The sequence below is a fragment of the Poecilia latipinna genome, unplaced genomic scaffold (genome assembly GCF_001443285.1).
Source record: "Poecilia latipinna isolate Pla-1442-1.1 unplaced genomic scaffold, P_latipinna-1.0 Scaffold642, whole genome shotgun sequence".
In the NCBI taxonomy this organism is placed as follows: Eukaryota; Metazoa; Chordata; class Actinopteri; order Cyprinodontiformes; family Poeciliidae; genus Poecilia; species Poecilia latipinna.
The window spans coordinates 147,699-171,991 of NW_015113258.1; the positions used below are offsets into that span (position 1 = coordinate 147,699).

The following is a 24,293-nucleotide window of genomic DNA, read 5'->3' on the forward strand; positions in this document are numbered from 1 at the left end:
AAAAAAAAAAAAAAAAAAACGATGGCTCTCCTGCCAATTCCATTCAGCTGTTTTGAAGTTGTTATAACAGGAGATGTAATTTCCAGCTGTCTAGGATGTTGGTGTGTGGGAGTGCTGATGACTCATATGATAACCCCCCCCCACCCCCACGCTTGAAACCTTTGAACTGCCTGAACTCCACGCCCACTGCTTGTGTACAGCCTCGAAAAGACAAAGCGATTAACCAAGTTATAGCATGATCTGGGTGGGTTGGGGGGTTGCGTCACAGCAGGGGAGGCTGTAATCAGGACCCCTTCATCACCAGACAACAAAATGGGTCATAAACCCTACAGTGCCTGTCTACCCCAGAGAAACTTGTGGTTGTTCTCAATAGAAGTGTAGAAAACCCTGCATAAGGAAGCATGCTTAACGGGCTGCAGTCAGCTGCTCCTCACATCTGGCGACGGATGAAGCGGGAGACACTTAATGCCGCAGCTTTTTAATGGTGTGTTTGGAGCTCAAATCAGTGCCGCCCGTGAGCGTTTTTAGTTGTGATATGTCTTTTGCGTATTTTTCACTGACTTCATCTTCTGTGTCTTTCTTTTCTGTCCTTCTTGAACTCTTTTTTTTTTTCTCTTTCTGCCCTCCCGACGTTTGGATTTTCAGGGAATTCCGGGTGAACCAGGGAAGAGGGGCAAGATGGGTAGGCCGGTAAAGTTTTGTCTCAACATACTTTACAGATAATCATTCTTAAATGTGATCATGTGTGTTATGATAAGCTTTTATGTGTATATATATATATATATATTTTTTTTACTGGACGTGTTTATTAAAACCACTTCCACACCTCACAGACATATAAACCATAAATCATGATCCATCACGTGAACCAAAGTTTGCAGTTTGCATAAAGTAAAACTCAAATATCACACTCATGTGGAAATCATACAAAGATGTGTTACACTAATGCAGAGGTTCTCAACTTTTCATAACCAGTACCATTTCAAGAAAGGTTGTTTTAAGTATCTCCGCACTGAACGACACGTTGACAGTAACACAAGAGGTTTTTGTTGTTTTAGGGGGTTTTTTTGTTTTTTTTTTACTTTTGAGATAATAAATGCTGTTCTTATACATTGGCACTAGAAGTTTGGCAAAAGTTTGAATTTTTAAGTTCCAAAAAGAAAGACAAAATCAACAGAAAATCCACTGAAGTCAAAATTCGAAGTGCTTGCCACTGTTCCCAATTTGTTTTTATATTTAGTACATTTTCAGACCCACTTTAGTGACATTTCAAACAAAGCAACTTTTGACAAATCTAGCAACTTTATTATCTATAGGTATATATCTAGCAAATTTATTATTAGCCAATTTTAAAGACTAGCGAAAGCACACATTGTTTAAGGCTGCTTAGACATAAAACATGTATTCACAGTGTGAGAAAAGAGTGCTGAGCACAAAGGCCACAAATATGTCAATGAAGTTATCTTTCATCACAAAAGAATGGCCCTTCTCTCCACTTGGTACTCACTGATACTCGGGCAAATTCATTGTACATTTCCTCTAGAGATAAGGAGTCTTGGGTAATGCGAGAATAAAAACTATTGCTTTGTATTGTAAAAATGACCCACACCTTCCACAATCTGCCTTGAAATAAATTCATCTTTTAAGGCAGCGGTATGATGTCATAATTAGCTTTGAAAAATTCAGCCTTTAAGTAAACTGAACAACTTCAGAAAAAAAAAAAACTCCCCAACAAAGAAATAATACATTTTCACAAATGTATGGACGCTTCACTAATGTAACTAATGCCGTAATTATAACTGTATTTCTTTCACAGGTAATACTTTTCAACGTGTTAAATACCCTTTCGCAGAGGCATATTTCTTGTACTTTCTCTTCAAATAAAATAGGAAAGACAAAAAAAAAACATGCTCTTCATGCTCTGCATGCAACGTTTTAAAATTTTAAAGCAGCTCTTGCTGGAAGTGGATTATGTTTATCTTGCCACTATGCACAGTGAGGAGTTTGCTGGTTGCAGGGGTTTTTTGTGTGTGTGTGTGTTAAGTAGTGTTTAAAGTCAGTCTGAAAGAATGCATTGAACTGTGTAACCCCAAAACACACCGCTGAGATCATTTTGCAGCTGTTGCTTATTGACTTTTCAGTAAATATGATATTTGTGTTGCCAAAACTTCTGAACACTCTAACGAGACGGGCGGGAGGTTCCTAATGTGAAGCTTTTAGAAGCGACAATTAAACTATGAAAACATTGCTACATAGGACGACAGTATGGACGCTTTATAACATTTTTGTGGCTTTGTTTGCGTTTTACTAAAGTGTTGGAGATGCCTTTTCTGCATACACGTTTTCTATAAGGCTGGCAGACTGACACGTTTCTGCCATAAAAACCATTTCTTCTGGTTGTTTCACAGATCATATAAAGCTAAAAACATTTGCGTAGAAGAGTTGCCGTCACATTTTTATCGCTCCCCTCCTGCAGCACATTGCAGATGATGTATGACAGCAGTAGCTGTGCGTTTGAGGCATCACTGTGTTCAACACGATGGCTATAGGTTTGTTTGTGTTTACGGAGGAGGTGAGAAGAAGGTGTCAGGAGGAATTATGTAATTTCAGTGGTTTTGGAATCCGCACCTAATTGCTCGTGTAGGAAAAAACGGAGTGTGAGGCCGTTTGGCCGGATGATCCTTAAGAGATCGCCCTCATCTTCCAGGAGGAAAAACAGGAGAACTGTTCAAACCTGAGCCAGACATTTTAATGACCATAACTGCAGTGCTTGTTCTCTCTCAAGGAAGCACGCGCACGCAGACACACGTTCTGTCATTTCCCACAGACCCAGATACATCGAAAACGATCGAGAGCGTGCAACAACTTTCCCAGCAGTTCTCCTTCTCAATTTGATGCTTCTTTTTTTTTAAATAATATATCTGTATTTGGTTTTTTGGCAGTTCTCTTTCCCTGTTGTCAAACTCAGTGTCGTTTTTTTTTTTAATTGTGCATGAATCTGTTTGAAGTTGTTACTGAATAAAAGGGGGTTTTTTTATGTTACATGAGGGAGAAGGTTTCCTTAAAGTAATTATTCCAGGATTTTTAAAGTAAGACTATCTTCAGATGTTTTAAGCAGTTCATATCTGACCTGCCGTAAATAACTCTTTTGAATTTGAATTTCAGACAAATCCAGAGTACTTCCCGAAAACTATTACCCCAACCTGGTTTCAAAACGTCTTGCCATCTGAGAATCCGATCAACTTGGAGACATGTAAACATGCAGCTGGATTGCAACAAACATGCTAGGGTTTCTAACAAGCGGTGCTCCGTGCAAACGGGGCCTCAAGTCTCTGATGGAGGCTGTAATTAATGAGCAGCTTAGAGTCAAGGACAAAATTGACCTCTGGGGTCTGAAAATAACTAATCCCTAAAAAGACCTCTGTGGTTTAAGTGAACCTCATGGCCTTTCAAACTATTGTCATGTTATTTATAAGGAAGCCGGGAACTGTTTACATGGTGAATGGAGGTAGAAAGTGAGAGTGAGAACAGATCATGTGAAACACTTCAGATGACAGTAAACATTTAAGTTTAAACTATTTAATGGATCATCCTTAACTTTCTATAACTAGCTATTTCAAAATAAGAGGAATTTAAGCAAATTTGACTAAGATAGTAACAGTTTTCAAACGTTTTACAGAACTTAGTACTGAGCTATCCTGAGATGTATACAATTTGTTTTGAATTATTTTTGCAACATGCCAATAGCTCTTTTTATGTCCCCAGTAAAAGAACCTAAGCTCCTCAGCTTTTGGGTCACTAAAGCTCTGTTCACACAGCTCTTGATTTTTTTTTTTTTGCCAAAATCCAATTATTACTTATTAATTAAATGCGACCACGATCAAACATCTGTACGAATGATTTACAACTCACATGTGCAGAAGAAGAACTTAGATGTCACACAACAGCGTAATGTTTCCAGAAGTAACAATGAGTCCAGCCATATATGTTTTAAAGTCTATTGAGCAATGGGAGCTGACAGTATTGTCACAAGATCACAACGAGACAAAAGGAGCTTATAAAAATGAAGCGCAACTAACAGCAGCAGACTTTTCTGTGGCATTTTCTGCAACTTCTGCAGAGGAGTCTGTTTGGATGTGTATTCAGAGTCAGGAGTGGTGGGACTGGAATGTGATGCACTGCTTTCATAATTTTATAGATACAGTTTTCAGCAAATATTCACATCTGGATGCATGCCGCATGTCGCGTATTGATGACGTAAAAGTCGGATAAAATGTGGCATGACCAGTCTGACGGCAGGCGCTTTGAAAATAATCAGAAACAAACTATCTGATTTAATGGCACATATGGAAGTGGCTTTTTTTCCTGGGTGAAAAGATCGGGCATGGACTGTTCTGATTAGCAAAAGAATTCAAATATATTTAAAAAAAAAAAAAAAAAAAAGCAGATTTGCATCACATCTGTCTGCTTTGTCACACAAAAATCACCAACACTTAATTGATTTCCATCACACTTGCATTTCTTCTTTAAGCTTCCCAGTCACTCACACTATATTTTCCATGTTTTTTTGTTGGTTCATGAAGAGTCTCAATTATCCTTTTTTTTTCCCTCCTCTATTAAATTAAATGAAAAACAAAACCTCTCCCTGACTCATTTTGCTTCGAATTGAAATGTCAAACACAAAGAGCTACATTTAGTCGGGAGATTGTGTTTCTAAGATGACTCAACGATTAAAATAAAACATACATGCAGTTTATCTGAGCAATCTCCGCTCCGACAGAAATAACTGACATTATCTGGAGGTCACAGTAATTATCATGTTAAAACAATGCATCGAGGCCAGCGTAGTGAAAAGTAGTCATTATGAGCGCTGAATCGTCTCGGTACCAAAGCTGTTAGCGGTAGGGCTTTTTGCAGATGTGGTTGCTCTCTGCTCCAGCACCAATGTTTTGTAAAGCTTAGATTAGCCTCCCGATTACTGCTAAATGGACAGAATAATTGCTTGGCTCACTTTCTCCCCATCTAAAGTTTAAAGTTACCAACAACAAGCTACCTACACCCTAAAGTTAATAGATTTAATGCTTTTAATAGGACCATAACAGGCTCATTTTAAGCAGTTGACCTGGTAACATTATTACAATTACTTTTGCAGCAACAGAGCTTTATTTGTTCAGCAAAAAGATTAAACAGGTAAATGTTTGTCTAAATTTAAATTGTAAGATTTTGTTATTAAAGCGGTATTTGGAAATGTTCTGCCTTGGCGATGGGGATCGAAATGATTTGCTTTGCGTTCACTTGCAGCAAGCCTTTGTGTAAAACGAACGTCAAAGGTTACTTGTGCTGTACAGTCAGTCTCTTCTGACCAAACCGCACGGTTCCAATGAAAATCACAGTTGCATTTAGCAAACTCCACATGTTTACGTTTTTGCGTGTTAGGACAGAAAATGAAAGGGATGCAATCCCTTCCGAACAACCGGTTGGCATAGAGATATCGTCTAATGGTTGCTATGGAGACTTGGTGACCCAGAGACGCCACTCTTTGTTACAGTGCTGATTTTTTTCACCTCCTCTACTGTCCTGCTTACTGTGAGTCATAGCAAGATACATATGAATATACAAATATTTTTTTCGTCACTGAATAAATGTACCAATAGAATTTATCTTATTTTTCTTTGTTTTCTTTTTCTTTTTTTACACATCTTTAGCAGGCATGCCCAAAGATTTGTCCATGCCTTCATACTTAGCTAATACCTAGTCCTTTAACTTCTTGATATGTTTTACAAAAGTTACTGAGTTACGAATACTAAGCAAAAAAAAAAAAAAAAAAACCTAACCTAATATCAAGCACTATTGTAAAAGCTGACAACAATCTGTAAAATGCTGGATGTGTAATTCACGTCCAAGTTTTTTTTTTTTTTTTTAAACGTCACGTTATCAATCTAAGCAACCCTAATTGCTTGTTTTTGTCGCCACCAAGTGGTAGCAAATTCATTTCTTACATACCTAATGGTTCCATAGAATTGAAGTTGTTCTCTTTGTTCTCAGGGGTTTCCAGGGGACTTTGGAGAGAGAGGGCCACCTGGACCAGATGGAGAGCCAGTATGTTCCACATTAACCCACCACACACGTAAAACCATTTCCGGTCCACATTTTTACACACACGAGCTGAGAGTGAGAGCTTAGCTCCGAGCCGCGCACACAGACTAGTGTTCCCCCCGGCGTTTTAGCTGCTGCCTATACGATGTGGCTTTCTACCCATTTGTCTTCTCTGTCTTGTTTGAAATTACCCAGGACAAGATTTACTAGTGTTTTCAGTTTCATCCCATGCTTTGGGTCTGTTGAAAACAATTTAAGTTGGCTTTCAATTTCAAAAAGCCCACACTGTTAAGTGGTGAGCAGTTTCCGTTCACTACTGTGAACCGTCCACCACCACACATGTAGACCTATTTACAACCTCATATCCTGAAAACACCAAATGATGTAATAAGATGTCAGTATGAGTAATTGCATGTAATTCAGCAATGCAGCCTTTCGAGATCACATGCAAATAGTATTTTCTGTATATTCACTGTAATTTTTTACAAATGTGCCACTTCTTCTGCCTGAATGGAAAAATACAAGACTGCCAGCAACTTGCAGTTTGACCCACCTATAATTGAATAATGAACATAAGGTGCATTTATGTTTAGAGAAAAACACCAGCTTCACTCCCCCAAAGGTTTGGGCTTCCAGATAAGGGATTTACTCTAATACCTCGTCTTATTAGATTCTTACTCTGTATTTTTCTGAGAATAAGTATTGTCATCCAACTAGAAAGGGGCCAGTTACTATCACAAAGTTATACTTGGGCATATGTAATTGTATGCTTTCAAAACGTTTTTTTCATCATTTCATCCCTTTGTTGCAAAGGCCATTTAATACAAGGAGCTTACAGAGTAAGACAGGTCTGCCCCTCCACCGTTTATTGTTGCCCACTGCCAGACACCTGGCCGAGTAAAGGCTCCTACGCTTTCCCCTGTAGTTACGAAATAACGCATTCAGCCACTTGGAAGCAATTCTGGTAAACCTGAAGCAGAACGACATCAAAATGTAAAATATTCTGCATCACAAGAACTTAAAAGCCAATAATTTAACTCTAAAATATATTTTAAGATCAGATTCTAGATTTTTGATTGCTTTTTAAATAACAACAGTAAATAAATATGTTAGAAAGTGATAGCTCTGATAATCAGTGGTTTATATTATTTTATCTGCAGCTGGAAAAATTGAAAATTCAGTCGACATAAAATGGAAATTTATTTAGCAACTAGTAAAAACAGATGCTACACATGAAATCCAAAAATTCGCACAGCACACAGCCAAAATAAACACATCTTGTATGCACATAATGTGTACACACAAATCTGTTCAATTATTTCTAAAAACAGCATTTAAAATGCAATGTTTATCAATCAACAGCACAGATGTGCAGCAGATGCACGGAGTCAAACTGGGAACCACAAAATGCAAAATTATGACTGAGACATGTTAACATATTTATTTATCTTGCTTAAAATCTACCAAAACTACAAAAATGGTGACATTCCACTGTAAAGAAAATCAGTAAGAGGTCAAAATATCGTTAAATATTTCTGCACACATTTTTTTTTTTTTTTTTTTTGGTCTTTCATTGCAAATGAACTCTTCACTGATGAAGGAAGAGTCTGGACTGACTACTGAACTTGTTATCTGGTAGATGTTGACTTTTTTGACTAAAAGAAAATTAGTTTTGTTCATATTTGATGATTTAAAGAAAGGATTAAGCTACCATTAACATTGAGATACATATTTTGTGCTCCTTCTTAACTTTTGAGCTGTAGCAAACCTAAATATTTTAAAAATCAGGAATGAGATGATGGGGCTCACATGCCGCACCACCTTTACCTTTAACACATACGTATACACCAAATCATGCACACGTCGGCCTTTCATAAGCTTCAGTGAATACTGAATTCGTGGGGTTTTTTTTGTTTGTTTTTGTTTTTTTTTTAATGCTAATAACACTTGTGCCTCTCCTGCTCCTTCCATCTTTCCTCTCTGATTAGGGTGGCCTAGGAGCCCCGGGTCCGAACGGAGTCCCTGGACTAATTGTGAGTAGTTCACCCCCAATTTCATCCCGTCGTCATTTTACTCCGCCAGGTACTTTTGTGATAAACCGCCCACAATCTGAAGGTCGCCGTGAACATATTAGAAATACAGAGCCAGGATCGATTGTAAACGACGAGTGCACGGTTGACAGTTCTCAAAAGTTTGTTGGAACGAACAAAATTCTCAAAGCGCATCATCTTCTTTTTAGGAATCCTCCTCAAATTAACTATTTTCGTCCAGTAGCTGCCGGCCGCCCACCCATCACCTTACCCTGGATGCCTCTCCGGCCCGACAGCCACATAATTGGACCTGATTATAATGTCTCACTGGTTTCTCTTGTTGTGTCCCATCCTCAGCTGTCACTGCTGCTCCTCCTGGTCTATTCTAGGCCACTAGCGGTTGTAGAAGGCCTGTAATCGGGGGACTGGTTGATTATAGCTCCCACTCCACATTCATGTCCTCTACACCCATCTGACTCCACTGCATGCCGTACCAGCAGCAATGAGCCACACTTAAATGATTTAAGTATACAAATACCCTCCTCTGGGGAGTCATTGCTGAAAGCTTTAAATGACGGCTGGCCACTGAGGAAAGCAGAAAATGTCTAGACAGCTGTTCTTGTTTACGCAACTCCAAACACAAAAGACAGAAGTTTTCTCTCCTTGTCTCTCATTACAAGTGTCAGAAATGTAATTTCTAGGCCATGTCCTTAAAGTAACTTTTTCTTTCTTTTTTTTTTTTGCTTCTTGGCTGCACAGATTGTTCTGGCCTAAATTTAAACCTAGGAGCTTTGTAGCTTATAATTCACAGCTCTTTGAAAAAAAAAATATTTCTACACCTTAATTTCCATATATTTTCATTTTTCAGGCACAAACTTCAATGGCTTATTGATAGATCAATAAAAAGTAGTGTGAAGTGGAACATGATGCACGGTTTCCAAATGCTTTCAGAACAAAAATATGAAAAAGATGCTATGCGTTGGTATTCAGCCACCCTTACTAGATAAAAACCCATTAAAACAAATGGGATATGGGAATATGGACGGAATGTGCAGGAGGAACAGTCGACTCTCCAATAATAGTGAATGGTTTCTCCAAAATCTCTCGGTATATCTGTTGGTTGTGGGTTGCCTTTGCTCATCCAGTGACATAAATCCACAGTCCAATAGATGGAGAAGCTTCATTTTTGTGAAATTTAATTTAAGACATCAGAGGTTTGTCAGAAAACATCATGAACTAAATAATATTCTGAAGAACAAGAAATGCACCAGCTCAAGATGCCCAGTGCGCTGGACATGAAGTGGGGCATTGTTTAACTCGTCCAAAAATGGAGTGTGGCGTCTTCCAAAACTATGAGGACAAGGCCGTCCTCCTAAACTGGCAAACTGGGCAATAATTGCTGTAATCAGAGAAGCAGGCAAGAGTTCCCCTACGGTGTAAGGGATCAAATCAAAGAATGTTCTTGGTCTAGTCAAAGTCAAATGACTTGCAGCTGTAACTGGACTGAGTTAATGCATCTGCAAAATATAAACTGATCACAAATGCTGCAGTTTTTATATTTTTATTTTTGAAAAAAACAACAACAAAAAAAACAATTGGAAACCATGTGTCCTTCTACTCTGCTTCACAATATATTACATTATATGCTACTTTGTGTTGGTCCGTGACTTAACATCAGTGAAATAATTAAACGCATTTGAGCTAGTGGTTGTTTTGTGACAAATGTGAAAAAGCTCAAATAAAAAAAAAGCATTTTCAAAGCACTGCTTCATAACATCATTCCTCTGCATTAGATGTTCCCAAATAACCAGGAAGAAGCTTTTCTCCATCTGAGGTCTCGATGCCAAAGGATCTGATTTGTTTTAGGGGACTTCTTCGGTGCCATATTCTTAAATAATCTACTTTGTCACATGTGGAGATACAGCCCCATTCAAAGAGGCAAACATTAGACACACGCAGCCAAAACTCCTTTATTTCAGGCTGGAGATTAATCATAATCTTGGCCTGTGAACGTTCGCATATTATCATGCATTCTTCTCTGCAGCGTGATATGTGTATGGACGATCTGGAAGCAATGATTTTTGTTCTTGCAGTTGATAAACAAAATTAGATACTGTTCACATTGTGTAAGTGCTAAAGGAATGTTTTTTGAACATATCTCTGCTTTATGCATGTGTTATCACTAAACAGTTATTGTCTTTTCCCTCTCTTTTTCCTGGCTTTAGGGCGATATGGGACCGGTGGGAGAAATGGGCCCTCCCGGACCGGCTGGACTCAAGGTAATCTCTGAAACGCACAGACGGAAAGTCCATTCTTGCGTTGCTTGTCAATGGTTGCTTGTTAATGTGCTATAAAACAAAAGAATGGTTGGAGTCGCAAGGACAGGTCATTGCTGGTCCTTGAAAGCAGACGTCATGCATGTATCATGTGTGGCCCTGCTCCAACACACCTGAATAAAATAGCTGACTTGTTTCCTCAACCTGACACCAATTCTGCAAGCGTACGCTAACGACCACTCCATGATTCAGGTGTGTTCAAGCAGGGACACATCTCCAGGACCCGGACTACCCACTCCTGGTCTGTTGTCCTCTAAGCGAACTGTATGTTGTAACTCTAACCTGCATGTGGGTCTTTTCTCCAGGGGGTACCCGGAAATTCTGGAGAACCAGGACTGAAAGGTGATAAGGTGATCTCAATATTCCTGTTATTGGCCTGTGTTATATGCAGCATGTGATTATCATGTGCTCTTTGTATGCAAATGTACCCAGCCTTTAGATATTAAGCACACTTTAATTAGAAATTCACTACTAAAACAGACTTTTTTATTATTATTATTATTTTTTTTTTTTATTTACATTGTTACAACAAGACTCTTGGAAGGTTTTCTTCAAACCTGGCTGCCATGTTATTTTTCTGATCTGCATTTGCGAGAAATCTTACATTTTCCACCTTTCGTCTGAACACTGAATGTGACCAACCATTTAAAGGATCGGTCTTTGAAACATTTCACATTCTGAAGCACTTTAAAAAATTTAAGCTTGTGCACTTTTTAAAGATAACACTATTACAACATAAAAAAACACAAATAAAGCTCTATTGTACTGCAGTGAAATTAGGAGCCATTTTGCTTCATGTATTTGAATTTGAATGAAACTGTATGATGGAGTTATATTAGAATGAACTGGATTGGTTTGAACTGAATTTGGCCCTAGAGTGGCTCAAAAGTTGCACACTTTGTTAAAATGCCACATTATTGTAACAGAAAAATCAAAGAGCCTGAAGTACTTTCTAAACACGTGATGTGACATAGTATGAATTTATCCTGTTCAACCGGACGAACAACAAGCATGTCTGTTTGAGGGAAAACAAAGAAATTTAAGCAGCCTATTATAGCTGCTTACGAGTGAATCCACCTTGTCAGAAAGTCTAGCTCAGTCAAAAGGACTCTAATTCCACAGCATGATGCTGCCACCTCCGTGTCTCATATTGTATATTTTGCTTATTTGCTGATGCTCACTGTTGATTTTGGCAGTACTAATCAGAGAATCCTGCAGTTCATTTAGTATTACTGGGGGCCTCTTGGCAGCCTCCATGACCATTGTTTGTCTGTCCTTTTAGCAGTTATAGAGAACATTTGTCACAGTTGTTTTGTGTTTTCCCCCCGTCTACAGATTTGTATGTTTTTCAGTTGAATGACAAAAGGATATGCGTCACATTAGAGATGGAAAATGTCATGAAGTGACTCATCTGATATGTTTACATCAGAAAAAGGACTCTCTTAATATCCAGTTTGTAGATTTTTTGAGATTAGATTTCTTATAATTTTACAAATGTTGAGTGTAAATGAGTTCAGTTGAACCGCATAAAGGATTTGCTAGCGTTCCAGGTTCGTTTGACTGAGATTCAGAAAAACATCTACAGTTTAATCAGAAGATGAGGAAACCCAAACAGATTTCAAAACATCTCTTCCACCAGTAATAGTAACGTTTCATTTTGGTCGTCTCCGTTCAGAGTGGAGCTAAAATTAGTAAATTGCCGCAGTTCTCAATTTGGTGAAACCTGACTTACTCTCTGAAACACATGGCGGAGTGGAACGAAGCGACTGTTATCAGACAGATTGACACCACATGAAAACCTTGGCTTATCCATTGAGCTGCAGTCATTGTGCATTGACAGTTGCAATTTATGGGGCACTAATTTGTTTTTTATGTTGAAAAAAAGTAGAGTATTTATAAGGTACACTGTTACGCCCCCTTCCCTAATGTTTTTCTTCTACTTTTCTCTCTTTTTTTATATTTTGTCCACAATCCTGCATGGATTGGTTGTCCACAATTCATTCGTCATCCTCTGTGCGTCTGCATCGTTCTCTGCATATCAGGGGGACGTTGGGATTCCTGGACAGCAGGGGGAGACTGGGTTCAAAGGAGATAAGGTAGGCAACTTCTGCAACACATTTTATAGTGGAAATCCTCTCACAAATCCCCCCCACTGACTAGACCTCATTATGCCTCTGTGTGCACACTCGCCTTCAATCATGCATATCCCTTGTTACACAACCGTTGTTGCGCTGCTGCCTCCACAAAATGACTTAGCCAGATGTCTGCTGTCCACCTTATGGAAACTCTTATGTCAGTCTTTCACATTTGTCTCTCTGTGTGTGTAAGTAAAACCTAGTCCAACAGAGACCGACGTGGCCTCAAGAGATACAGTGTAGGGAGGAGAACCATGCATGTCTAATGTCTGTTTCCTTAAAGAGGAATCAAGTGTTTTGTTTAGGAGTTTTATTGGATCCTATTTGTTTAATGTGTATTGTTTAACCCCGGTTAGGGTATCCAAGGAGCTCCAGGTTTACCGGGAATTCGTGGGAAACCAGGACCACAGGTTAGATCTGATCGGACTGCACTCACAAAGATTACTTTAATATGTTAAAATGTTTGCATAACACTTTTTATCTTGAGGTCTATACTAAAGGCTTAAAGTCAGATCAGCTAACATGACTTAATCTCTTAATGTGATTTCTTTTTTTTTTCTTTTTAAGTGCTGCACATTTACTATTAAACATAAAAAGTAATCAGGTTTTTTTTTTTTTTGTTCTTTTTTATTGGACACACCTGATAATGGAAAAAAAGCCTTTCATTTTCATCTGACCTGATCCAACAATTCCTTCAAATTAAATGTAACTGTAGCACTTTTAAATTTTTTCTTCACTTCTTTTAAGTTGATGATAATGCTTAGGAACTTTAAATTTGTTATTCGCGAGTTTCCTGAGCATTTTAAAAGCCCCAGTCAGACTCGAGTGTCATAGAAAATCTGTGGAGGGAGCTAAAGATTAAGTTAGATGGATAAACTATCACTATGCCAGTGGAAACATGAAAAAGGCTGGTCATTTACCTGCATTTTTAATCAAATGTGACTAAAAACTGATATTTGAAGTAAATTGTCCTCCATGTCTGTCTCAAGACACAAACTTCCAACTTGAATAATTTGAAGTTTATTTCTGCCAGGGGTGAGAATATTTTTGTGCTTGTGTATTTGGGAGGCTTGTCAGGAAAGAAAAAAACATGTTTTCTTGAGACTTTATCTAGAAGTGTGTTAGATCAAATGGGGCTCCAGCTGAGTTTGGTGTAAAAACTCACCTCACCTCATGCTTCCTGTTAAGTATGGTAGAGGATCAGTGATGCTGTGGACCTGTTGCTCTTTTTAAGGCCTGGGGAAATCATTTCAAATATAAACCTTGTCATCTGGTAGACAACTGAGCACACCTGGTATCTCTGTCATGCAGTATGCATATGGATAAAAGAAAAAGCATAAAATAAAGTTTTAGCACTTCACATTTGCACATGAGCACAATGCTGGCACAAAAATATTTCATTACATTCATTCTGCTACTGTTTTCATAGGGGAAACTAGGAGAGAAAGGTCCCGATGGAGCACCTGGCCCACCAGGCCCCGAGGTTAGTGTCTGCACCTTGATCTGCTCTGTTGGGGATGTTTAGCGTTACTCTGAAACAAAAAAGATGGCCGTTCTCTTATTGCTGGTGACAGGGTTTCCCTGGTGACATGGGACCACCGGGAGAGAACGGCGTCGAAGGACCAAAGGTGAGTTAAACCGTCCACTTGACATGCTCAGCTTTCAACAAGCATGACTTAAAGCACAATCAGAACATGGCAGTTTGCCCTCCGTTCTTGTTGAGGCACAGCAGGGATTTCCACTATTGTTAAACTCAGTAGAAATCAACTTTTTAAGAATTACTGTACCTTGGCTGAAAACTTGTGTGTTAAAACCCTAATTTACACCCCAGCATTGATGACAACTGCATTTCTCCCCCCCAATCAAGGGAAAAATAGGAGACCGAGGTTTACCGGGGCCCCGAGGAATTCCTGGCCTAGAGGTAATTCTGACCGACGCTACCCAACATCAAGGGAAGACATTAACATTTCATTGCACCAGCCCCGTCTTCAGCTAGCGACATTTGATATCCCAAAAACATAAACTGTGTTGAAATCTGTGTTCTCTGTTTCCAGGGAGACGAGGGTCCGATCGGGCCACCGGGACCATCAGGACTTGAGGTGAGATAATAAATTAATCTGTGTTTTTTTTTTTTGTTTTTTTTTGATTGTACAAAGTTAAGATAGAAATGATAAGTGCTAACTCTTTAATCTCCTCAAATCTGGCTATTCCTTTCAAATTAACACATAAGTTTAACAAACTGGTTTTCTTTTTTTTTTTTATTAGCTGCAAATTCCTACATTAAATAATTTGTCCACAGTGATTATATTAAATCGTTTTGTTCTATATTACAGACATGACTCCTACTGTAGTTTTGTTAATGATATCTTCGTCCTCGTGTGTTGTTTGTTCATCAACGCCTGCATTTAGTCATTTTAAAAAGAAAGTTAGTAGCTTTATAGCAACATTGCTGGGAAATCAATAAATTGGTCAGTAAAAATGTCATGCCTCAGCCGTCTTTATTAAATGCAGTTCAGTGTTAGTACTCATATTTAATTGTGCATGCAAAAGTTTATTGTGCCTCTTTTTTAATCATAGACAGCAGTAACGTGATAAAAAAAAGTTTATTTTAGTTTTTTTTTTCAATTTCTCAGGACAAATAAAAGAAATTGCGTGTTTGCCGTTTTATTGAGACCGTTGCAAGTCTCTATTGCAACATGTGTAGTCCTTCACTTTGGCCGCCAGGGGGTGATAGCGTTCATCACCATGGTCAGAGATCATGACTCAGATTTATAGCTAATATAAAAACACTGGAAAGTGGAAATAGCAAATATAGTTTTTTACTTTATTTTTATTTCAGACATTTTATTAACTGATGAAAAAACATACTCTGTTATATATGTTTTCAATTTAGTTTTCTGACTTAATTGTTATCCCAGATGTAACCTGTGAATCTTCCTTTCTTTCTCTGCACTTTCTATCAGTCTGACTCCCTCCTCGCTTGCCCACCTTCCGCCCACCTGCTTGTCTCATAATCTGACTCAGTTTCTTGTCTTCTGTCCGAGGGGAAGTAGAGTTTGGCTCCTGCGGGAGCTGTGATTTATCCCTGGCCAGGTGCCGCGAGTAGACCTGTACATTCACTGCTCTAACAGGAATGAGCCTTCATCCTTACCTTCCTTTTTTCCAGCGACTGTACATTTTTTTTAGATGATGCTCCTTGCATTCCCTCTTGGCACTGCACCTTTTCTTTATTTATTTATTTATTTTTTTTTTTTCAATCAGTTTGGTCATAAAATTGCAGACATGAATATAAATCAAGTAACAGGAAGTCACAAGTCCAGGAGAGCAACTATTCATCCTCATATTGCAACCTAAATTGACTTTTATTGGCTGTTTGAGTGAAATAAAGTGTAAGATTTAACTATTTAAAACGGCTGCCAACCTATGTGAGCTAAAACTTTGGAAATACTGAGTCACTCAGTCTCACGGAGTTTGGCTGAGACATTTCTGACCTAGAGGTATTGCTGGTTCAGAACAAAAAAGAACAAAGAAACAGTTTTCAGTCACTGAAGACTTTTGCAGCCTGCCTAAATGTCCCGTCAGCATTACCTGACTATGTCACCAGCGTGCACACTGGAGATTTTCCACTGATCTCTCTTTAAACTGCCCATCCCGTAAACAGACCCTTTCCATTCACAGAGAGTTTGTGATGAATGTTAACGATGCGTTCACTTCTTAGTGAATGTCTGTTCCTCACTGTTAGTTATTCTACGGCTCTTTTTTTGTTTTTCAGGGTAGAATGGGAAGAAAAGGATTTCCTGGGAAGGTTGGCCCGGAGGCAGTGAAGGTGAATAAACTCAAACTCATTTGCCATTCTTTTCCATTTTCCAAAACTACAGAAGCGATGCACGTTTCATAATAACTCAATGAATGACAGTGGATTTGCATCTGCAGGGAGAAGCCGGTGTCCCAGGAAAAGTTGGGTCCATGGGAGAACAAGTAAGAATTCCTGACATTGCTCCTTCCTGTGTTGAATGATGGTCCTCCCCCCCCACCCCACCTCACACACACACACACACACCCCAGCCACTTATCCAGGAAACTCTTTCCATTCATCCATCCAATGCTGAGTTTTTTTAACATTTCAGGGATTGATGGGATTCATCGGACCTGTGGGAGAGGCAGGGCTGGCAGGAGAGAAGGTAAGACCAAAATAAAAGGAAATGAAAACAAATGGATTATTTTATTTCTACACTTGAAACTAAATTTCATACTTGTGCATTTTAGGGAGATCGAGGAGAAATGGGCCTTCCCGGACCACCCGGAGTAAAAGGATCAACGGTAAGAAAAACAAAAAAAATATATCAATTTAACTCACAAATACCACTAAATAGCTCAGAATGTTCAATCATAAAATTAAATATGGTATAGATGTAAGGTGGTTCATCACTAAAGATCACAATGTTTCATAATACCCTTTGCATTACAAGGGTTGTGAAAGGACACAGCTCTTCATCTTGGCCTTCTGATTCTGAAGTGTAACTCCGTACACTGCCACCTACTGGGCAGCTATCATAACTAACCCCCATATTTCTTCTAATTCACATGGCCAGCAGTCAGTCACAAACTTTGTTTTAATTATCTGTCCATTAAAGTGAGCTTTATGTATTATCGGCTTTGTTTTGCCACATTGCTTGTTTAAAAAACTAAATTCTTTTTTTTTTCCCCCCCACTTGGAAGGAAGGTCTAAGCTAGTTTATGATAATCCAAGCGCGAAAAAGTTTCCTTACTTTCCTAAAGGTATATGCTGACAATGAGTTAGGTCAACAAGGAAAGCAAAGGCCACCACTGTTTGAGTTATTTCGTTCCTTTACTGTTACATCTCATGTTCACCATATGGCCAAAGAAGTCTAGTTGTAAATGGTGTAATACTGGCTCAAACAAAGGGTGGTTATTCCAATAGAGCCCATACAATGATTTATTTTGCTATTGGGATCTTATTACTACGGAAAGTTTTAAATCATCCTACATGCCAAAAGGATCTTCCAAAAAAAATAAAAGAATGAAAAAATAATGAATAGTCCTGCAGGAGTATTGGCATTAGTCCCTAGTTCTGCAGGACATGATCCTTTATGATGGCTGTTGGAGCTACACACACTCGAGATTATTTATGAATTCTGTGACTGTACGTGAAACGTTTGAAAATCCTTGGATTTTTCCATATATTATCTTGCAAAAAGATCCACACTCCTTAAGCATTTTTAAAACTGTTCTCATTACAACCACAAACGCTTTTTATTATTATTAATCTGGGGGAGATTTTGTGTGATAGACAAACAGAAAGTGGAGGATAATTGTGTTTGCATTCATTTGTGTTCAGCCCCACTATTTTGCAAAAAAAAAAATAAATAAATAATAAAACATTTTGCTGCAAATTCAGCAGCAGGACTTTTTGAGTATTGGCCCCTTAACCTTGTACATCCAGAAACCAACATTTTGGGGCATTCTTTTGTGTAGAATATATCAGGATGGGAAGAGTTATCTTCAAATCTTTTCACAAATTCTCAATTCAATTCGAGTCTGATGTGAATACTCAAATGTCTTTTAAACCGTTCCATAATGTTTGAAGGTGAACCTCTCCCCATGTCATGTCTTGTGCAACTTCTGACAGATTACTTTCCAGAATTGCTCTGTGCGTTTGCTCAATCCATTTTCCCATCAACTCTTATTTAACTGCTGCTGGGAAGAAAATAAGCAACCCTGCAGCCTGGTGCTGCCATCACCAAGTCCAGCTTGTTCGGTTCGGGGGGATGCGCCATGTTAGTTTTCCACCACATGCAGCCAAAAAAAAAAAAAGCACATAAATTAATATCACCTTTGTGAGTTGATTTATTCTTAGGTTTTTTTACTGCACACACTTCCCTTTTGTTTCAACAGCTACAAATGTTTATTCAGTCTAGACACATGTGAGGCATAGTTGAGATGTTTTCTTTGACAAAGCTCCAAGTTGGTCAGAAAAACAAACCTATACACTATATACACTTTCAAATACAGAAAAATGGCTACTTTAATGTTTCACTTTTTTTTTTCTTTTATGGACCACTCAGTGTATATGGCTGTTTGGAGAGGAGGAAGATTTAGTTATCACTGCTGTTGGCTCGGAGCCAGCTGGATTTCCCCCCCGAGAACATTACCAGTCGTACACATTCTCACTTTAAAGGAAGCTCTCTGTTGGCTCTCTTCCTCATCTCCAAAGCAGAAACAGACCCTTTGGAAAAAAAGAAGGCATCGCTAAAAATGGGAGAAGCTGCTAACAGAAAGCTCTTACTGTAAGCGTCGATGTTTTATTTCTGTGTGCTCGTGACGTCAGACGTGCCTACTACGCTGCGAGGCCGGCAGACTGAATGGATTTTATTGTTCTCAGATGTTCTGGGGAGTCTGACCAAAACATTCCCCATTATTCCGTTCGTCTTCTACAAATGGGCCGGCCAGTAAATCGAGTCCAATAAAATAAAGAAAAAAGAAAAGAAGCGAGAGAGAGAAAAGGAGCCAGAAGTGGCATGTTTTCTTATATAAAATCAGCTCCTCAAGCTGATTTTCCTCGGGCCTCTCTGATTTTCCCTATTTGCGCATTAAATCTGTTTTGAAGCACAGAGTCTTACTCCAGCAGGAAACTCGATACATTCCTTCTAAGAAAACTCTGCGCAGTCTAGTTGATTTACACTAAATTAACGTGAACACGTCTGTAATTAATTCCAAATTGGAGAATTATCTCTGGAGAAACTTCTTTCCAGTCACTGCAAGAGCTGCAGAATTAGCAATATGTGTTATTAATAAACCGTGAAAGCTCCTCTGTATCATTTTCTTTTGTAATTTAAAGTTGGATTGTATGTCTTTTGTGCATTTGTGCAAACACGACAGGGTCACCCAGGGACGCCAGGTCAGACTGGACCTCCTGGACCTCCAGGAAGACCAGTAAGTCATCACTTTTATTTTTTCATTTTTTTTATTTTTTTTTTATTTTATTTTATTTTTTTTAGTGCAAAATTTAAAAAAAAGGAGGAGTCCTTTTTGTTTTAAAATTTTGCACTCAAAAAAAAAATCACTGAATGCTCTTTTTACTAGAACTGTAAGTTTCGCAACTGCAGGCGATCTCATTCTGCAGGGCTAGTATTCTCAATATGCTGCAGAGGTTTCCTGAGCATTATGAACTTTGACAGCCTCCTGCTGAATGTGCATTATCCGCCTGTCAGTCATAAACCAAACACCTATAACCAATTACAAGCTGCTGCCGGCCCCCCTTGTCCCTGAGGTGTGTCTCTACCGTGGCCCCCGCTTGGCTTAGCGCAGGCCCTGCCCCTGTTCAAAGTGGGGGCCACTGAGCCACCAAAACAAACATAAACATGGAGCTTTGGGGGCAGCAGGACAGGATTCCGGAGAGGGCTCTTTAATTGGTGTGAGTGACAGATCTAACAACAAACCCTATACTGTGTTCCCGAGGTCAGGCTGCTCCCTCCCTGGGGTCAATAGCCATGGGGGCCCTCTGGTCTGTCAGTGTAAACCTTTGTTTTATCTTTCCATCCTTTTTTCTCTTTTTTCTGCCCCATCTCCTTTCCCCTTTATTCCCTTTTTTTTCTTTCTTTTGTTCATAAGGGCCCTGCCGGAGCAAGTGGGCCAGCCGGCACCAGAGGACCCAAAGGCTTGCGGGTAAGTTAGCGGGTTGACACAAGCTTTAATCGCTGATCTGCGGTGAAGGCGTCCCAGCACCAGTCAGTTTGGCTCAAGCAAGTGTGTAAATATTCTGCTGTTTGTTTATGAGAAGAATATACAGCTACTTCTGCACGACTACAAAACATCAGGAACCCAGTGAGGTGATATCAAGCTTCCTAAGAGACGTCGTTTCACTTTACATCAGCAAACTTAAAGGAATTTTACATACATTTATGTAATGGATTAATAAATAGTAGTACATCATTGTTAAGTCACTGCAAAAGGATACATGCATTTACATTTTTAACAAATAAAAATCTATAAAAAAATGTGGCATGCCATACTTTTTATATATTTGACTCAGCTCCCCTGAATCAGTACTTTGTTGAACTACTTTTACAAGCAGCCACGTCCGCAAGCCTTTTGGTTTGCATAAAACAGCACATTTAAATTGATTTTTTTTTAAATGCCCTCTATTTGCAAAACACCCTAAGCTCAGTAGCATTGGAGTGTGAGCATGTCGTCTTTCTTGCCACAGATTCTCAATCAGATTTAAGTTTGAGTTGAAGAGTTTTCAACCCTCTAAGAAGTTTTCCTGGAGGGCTACTTTGATTGTAGCTCCATCCATTTTTTTACAACAATTCTGACCATCTTCTACATCAGCGCCAAAGATAATCATCCACACATGATAATGATGATAATGATGATGTTGGTTGATGGTCAGTTTCGTTCTGGCATTTTTTTCCCCCTCTGTTAAAGACAGATAGACAATTTGAAATGAATACAAGACTGAAATAAAAAGAATACCTTGCTCTCAAAGCTTATGCACCAATAATACTTTAAAATACTGGAGACAGTGGCTTTAATATAGTCATGTTTGTTTTCTGTTTTCAAGGCAAAGAAGAGTAAGTCAGCCGAAATATTTTAAATGTACGTTTATATAATCTAAGAATCTTAGTTCTAAGTTTAGACAACTTTTATTCCTGTTAACCATGTGAGGAGAAGAAAATAACCCTGAGGTTTTTGATTTTTCTCAGCAGCCTTTATGTAACACTGGCCTTGCTGTGGTTGGCCTGGGCACACTCTCACTCCAGTGTGTGTTTTTGGTTGGTGCTAATGTCAACAGGTTCCCCTGCTCTGTCCAAGATTAGAAAGCTGAATGATTCATTTACCTACACAAAACATCATTTCATCACACCAAGAAACAAGTTACGGAAAAATAATCTTTTTCTTTTCGAAAATAACACTCATCAGCAGCTTAAAAAATAAGGCTGACACGACTTATAAGAAGATGTAGGATGAGACTGGGTACAGTTAAAAAAAATATCAGCTGTATCATATGCACCATTATGTCTTTTATCTGTAAAGCTCGAAGTAGAAAATAACAGTGACAGAAAAACATCTGCCTTTACTCAGATTCAAAACTTAAAATGCTGATTAATGTGAAAGTGTCTGCAGGATGGCTTCAGAACATTAAAAAAAAATTGGATCCAGTGCTGTCTTTATTTTCACTCACCTAACTCAGTACCTTCATGCTGTCGTGTTACAATCACAAGCTTCAAAATGCTGCGTTGAGTTTCTGTGTGAGAAACTTACACAAATTGTTGCATAATGTGAAATGAGCAAAAAATTATTAATGGTTTTCCAACAATTTACCAAGAAATACCTCAAACATGTAGGGCACAGTTGTATTCAGCTCCCTTTACACTGAATAAATTCAGTCCAACTTTCCTAGAGTCCCATAATTCGGCAGTGTTGCAGACTTTATTCTCAGTATAAAGTAGTTTTGTGAAGGTCTCAGAGCTTTTTTTTTTTCTTTTAAACAAACTGCGTAATCAGAGGAAAGGAACACACAAGACAGGTCAGGGATGAAATTGTTTAGGGGATTAAGACAGGATTAGGTTATACAGTCGTGCACTCCGCAAGTCATTCCTGTGAAGAAGAAGAAGAAAGGCAAAGAAAAGCACAAGAAGTCCTGTTTATAGTTTGCCACAAGCCAGAGGACCCGGAAAACATGTGGCAGAATGTGTTCAGGTCAGATTGACACAAAACACTGCCTAGAGCGAAGAGTCAGCTTCCAGCAGAAGAGCGACAGAAAGCCAGAGCAACAATGAATTGGTTGAGGATTAAATCATTTTCATGTGTTAGAATGGGCCAAACAAAGTCCAGACCTAAATCCCATTGAGATTCAAAAGACTTGGAAAATGTATATGTATGTTCACACCAGTTCCCTCTCCAGTCTCTAGGTTTTTTTTTTACCTGAGTAGAAATGACATAACTTTCAGTCTCTAGATGTGAAAAGCTGGTGGAGGCTTATTGCAAATAATGTGCAAATTTAATAGTGACAAATGGTAAAACTGACTGAAAAAGTGGCAGAAATGCATATTACACTTTGGTGCTTTTTACCAAAAAACTAAAATATTAATAATGCATATTTTCCTCCTACAACACAATTATCACCATTTTGTGGTAATCTCTCACATAAAATCCCAATAAAGTATGTTAACATTTGTGGTCTTAATGTTACAACATGTGGAAAAGCTCTTGGACTGCATTATATCTGTGTGCTTAAAAACTACTTGAAATTATTAAATCAGAGTCCCAAGTATTACAAATCCAACATTTAAATTTTTAAAATATCTGGAACAGATGATTTCTCTGGCTATCTGAGGAGTTTATATGTACCATGTTGCAGAGCATTATTCCTACCACTCAGCAGTCTGTGGTTGCTTCTGAGGTGGTTTAAATTGAACTGGTTGAATTCATGCTTTTGGTATTCATTTTGTCTGCCATTTTTGTTAGTCAGAAAAGAGTCTTGAATCCGCGGCACATTAAAGTTACTGGATGTAGCTCATTTCTTTTTGTTAATTATTTGTCTGGAAGTGAAGGGGCGGTGGGGGGGAATATTTTCCCTACTCATCAGCTAATCAGCCAATATAAACGGAACCAGCGGGAAGCAGGTACCCCAGACAGGAATGTTAATGAGCAGTGGCCATCCAGCTCTATGTATAATAGGCTTATAGCACTTCAGCTATTGTTATTGCCTCTGGGCCAGACTCCCACTGCGCCTGGTCATCAATCAGTCAAACAACAAGGCCTCCTTCAGTGTGATGTCCTGAGAAACTTGCCATGGATTAAAAAAAACAAAACACGACTTATGTAACAACCAACAACCAGGCGCCTGATCGAGATTTTTTATGTATTCACTGTTAATTAGTGAGCATCGCTATGTCGGTAATGCTGCATTTTCCAGAGTAAAGCTATGAAATTTGACTGGACGCAGGTGCAAAGCAGATGAAGCGTATTGGAACGCTGCCCTGACTTATATTTGTTTGTATTGGTCGCTGGACTAGTGGGAGTTTGCAGCAGTTTGGATTAATTATGTTTGAAGGTTTCACTCATGTAAGATAAACAGTTGAACTGTGTTGATCTTTTGTGTATTTAAGTTTGAACTCTTTTGCCCTGAATCCAGTGGTAAAAATCAATGTTAGGATAAGATCAGTGAGTTTCACTACTAGAAAGGCCAGCCACCTTTTAGTATAAAAAATATATATATATATATATTTTTTTTTTTTGTAGAAGTGCAGTTTACAGATATTGCGACCCTCACATGAGGACATACTGTTTGTTTTGTTTTGTCTGGCGGTGCTACAGTGACCTCTGTTGGTGAAGTGACACATGTCTTGTTTTCTCAGGGAGCAATGGGGCCTGATGGTCCAACAGGAGAGATGGGGTCAGAGGGCAAGAAGGTAAGAGTGCTGGCATTTACTCAATAAAATTATGCAGTTGAACTGTATGAACATAGCAATTACATATTTTTTTCAAAGACAAACACTTAAAATAAATGGGCGGCGAACTGCACTAGTCTTCCGTTTTATCTAAGGAATAGTACATATACAACACTGATTATCTTATCTTTTCTCTTCACTGAAGGGTTCCGATGGTCCTCCAGGAAAAATAGGTTTCCCAGGATCACAGGTGAAGCTCCTAAACACCATTCTACTTTT

The 24,293-nt window shown here is 38.7% G+C and overlaps 1 protein-coding gene across 1 annotated transcript in view; it reads left to right on the forward strand.

Annotated features, from left to right (window-relative positions):
* LOC106954271 (collagen alpha-1(XXVII) chain B-like) overlaps positions 1-24,293 on the forward strand; it is a 92,750-nt gene that overhangs the window by 43,460 nt on the left and 24,997 nt on the right. Inside the window, exons 12-30 of the mRNA XM_015043634.1 lie at positions 646-690; positions 6,046-6,099; positions 8,085-8,129; positions 10,352-10,405; positions 10,768-10,812; positions 12,505-12,558; positions 12,954-13,007; positions 14,027-14,080; positions 14,172-14,225; positions 14,465-14,518; positions 14,652-14,696; positions 16,370-16,423; positions 16,531-16,575; positions 16,725-16,778; positions 16,864-16,917; positions 19,498-19,551; positions 20,230-20,283; positions 23,982-24,035; positions 24,220-24,264. Of these exons, the coding sequence (XP_014899120.1) occupies positions 646-690; positions 6,046-6,099; positions 8,085-8,129; positions 10,352-10,405; positions 10,768-10,812; positions 12,505-12,558; positions 12,954-13,007; positions 14,027-14,080; positions 14,172-14,225; positions 14,465-14,518; positions 14,652-14,696; positions 16,370-16,423; positions 16,531-16,575; positions 16,725-16,778; positions 16,864-16,917; positions 19,498-19,551; positions 20,230-20,283; positions 23,982-24,035; positions 24,220-24,264 (972 nt within the window). The remainder of the gene's footprint in view (positions 1-645; positions 691-6,045; positions 6,100-8,084; positions 8,130-10,351; positions 10,406-10,767; positions 10,813-12,504; positions 12,559-12,953; positions 13,008-14,026; positions 14,081-14,171; positions 14,226-14,464; positions 14,519-14,651; positions 14,697-16,369; positions 16,424-16,530; positions 16,576-16,724; positions 16,779-16,863; positions 16,918-19,497; positions 19,552-20,229; positions 20,284-23,981; positions 24,036-24,219; positions 24,265-24,293) is intronic.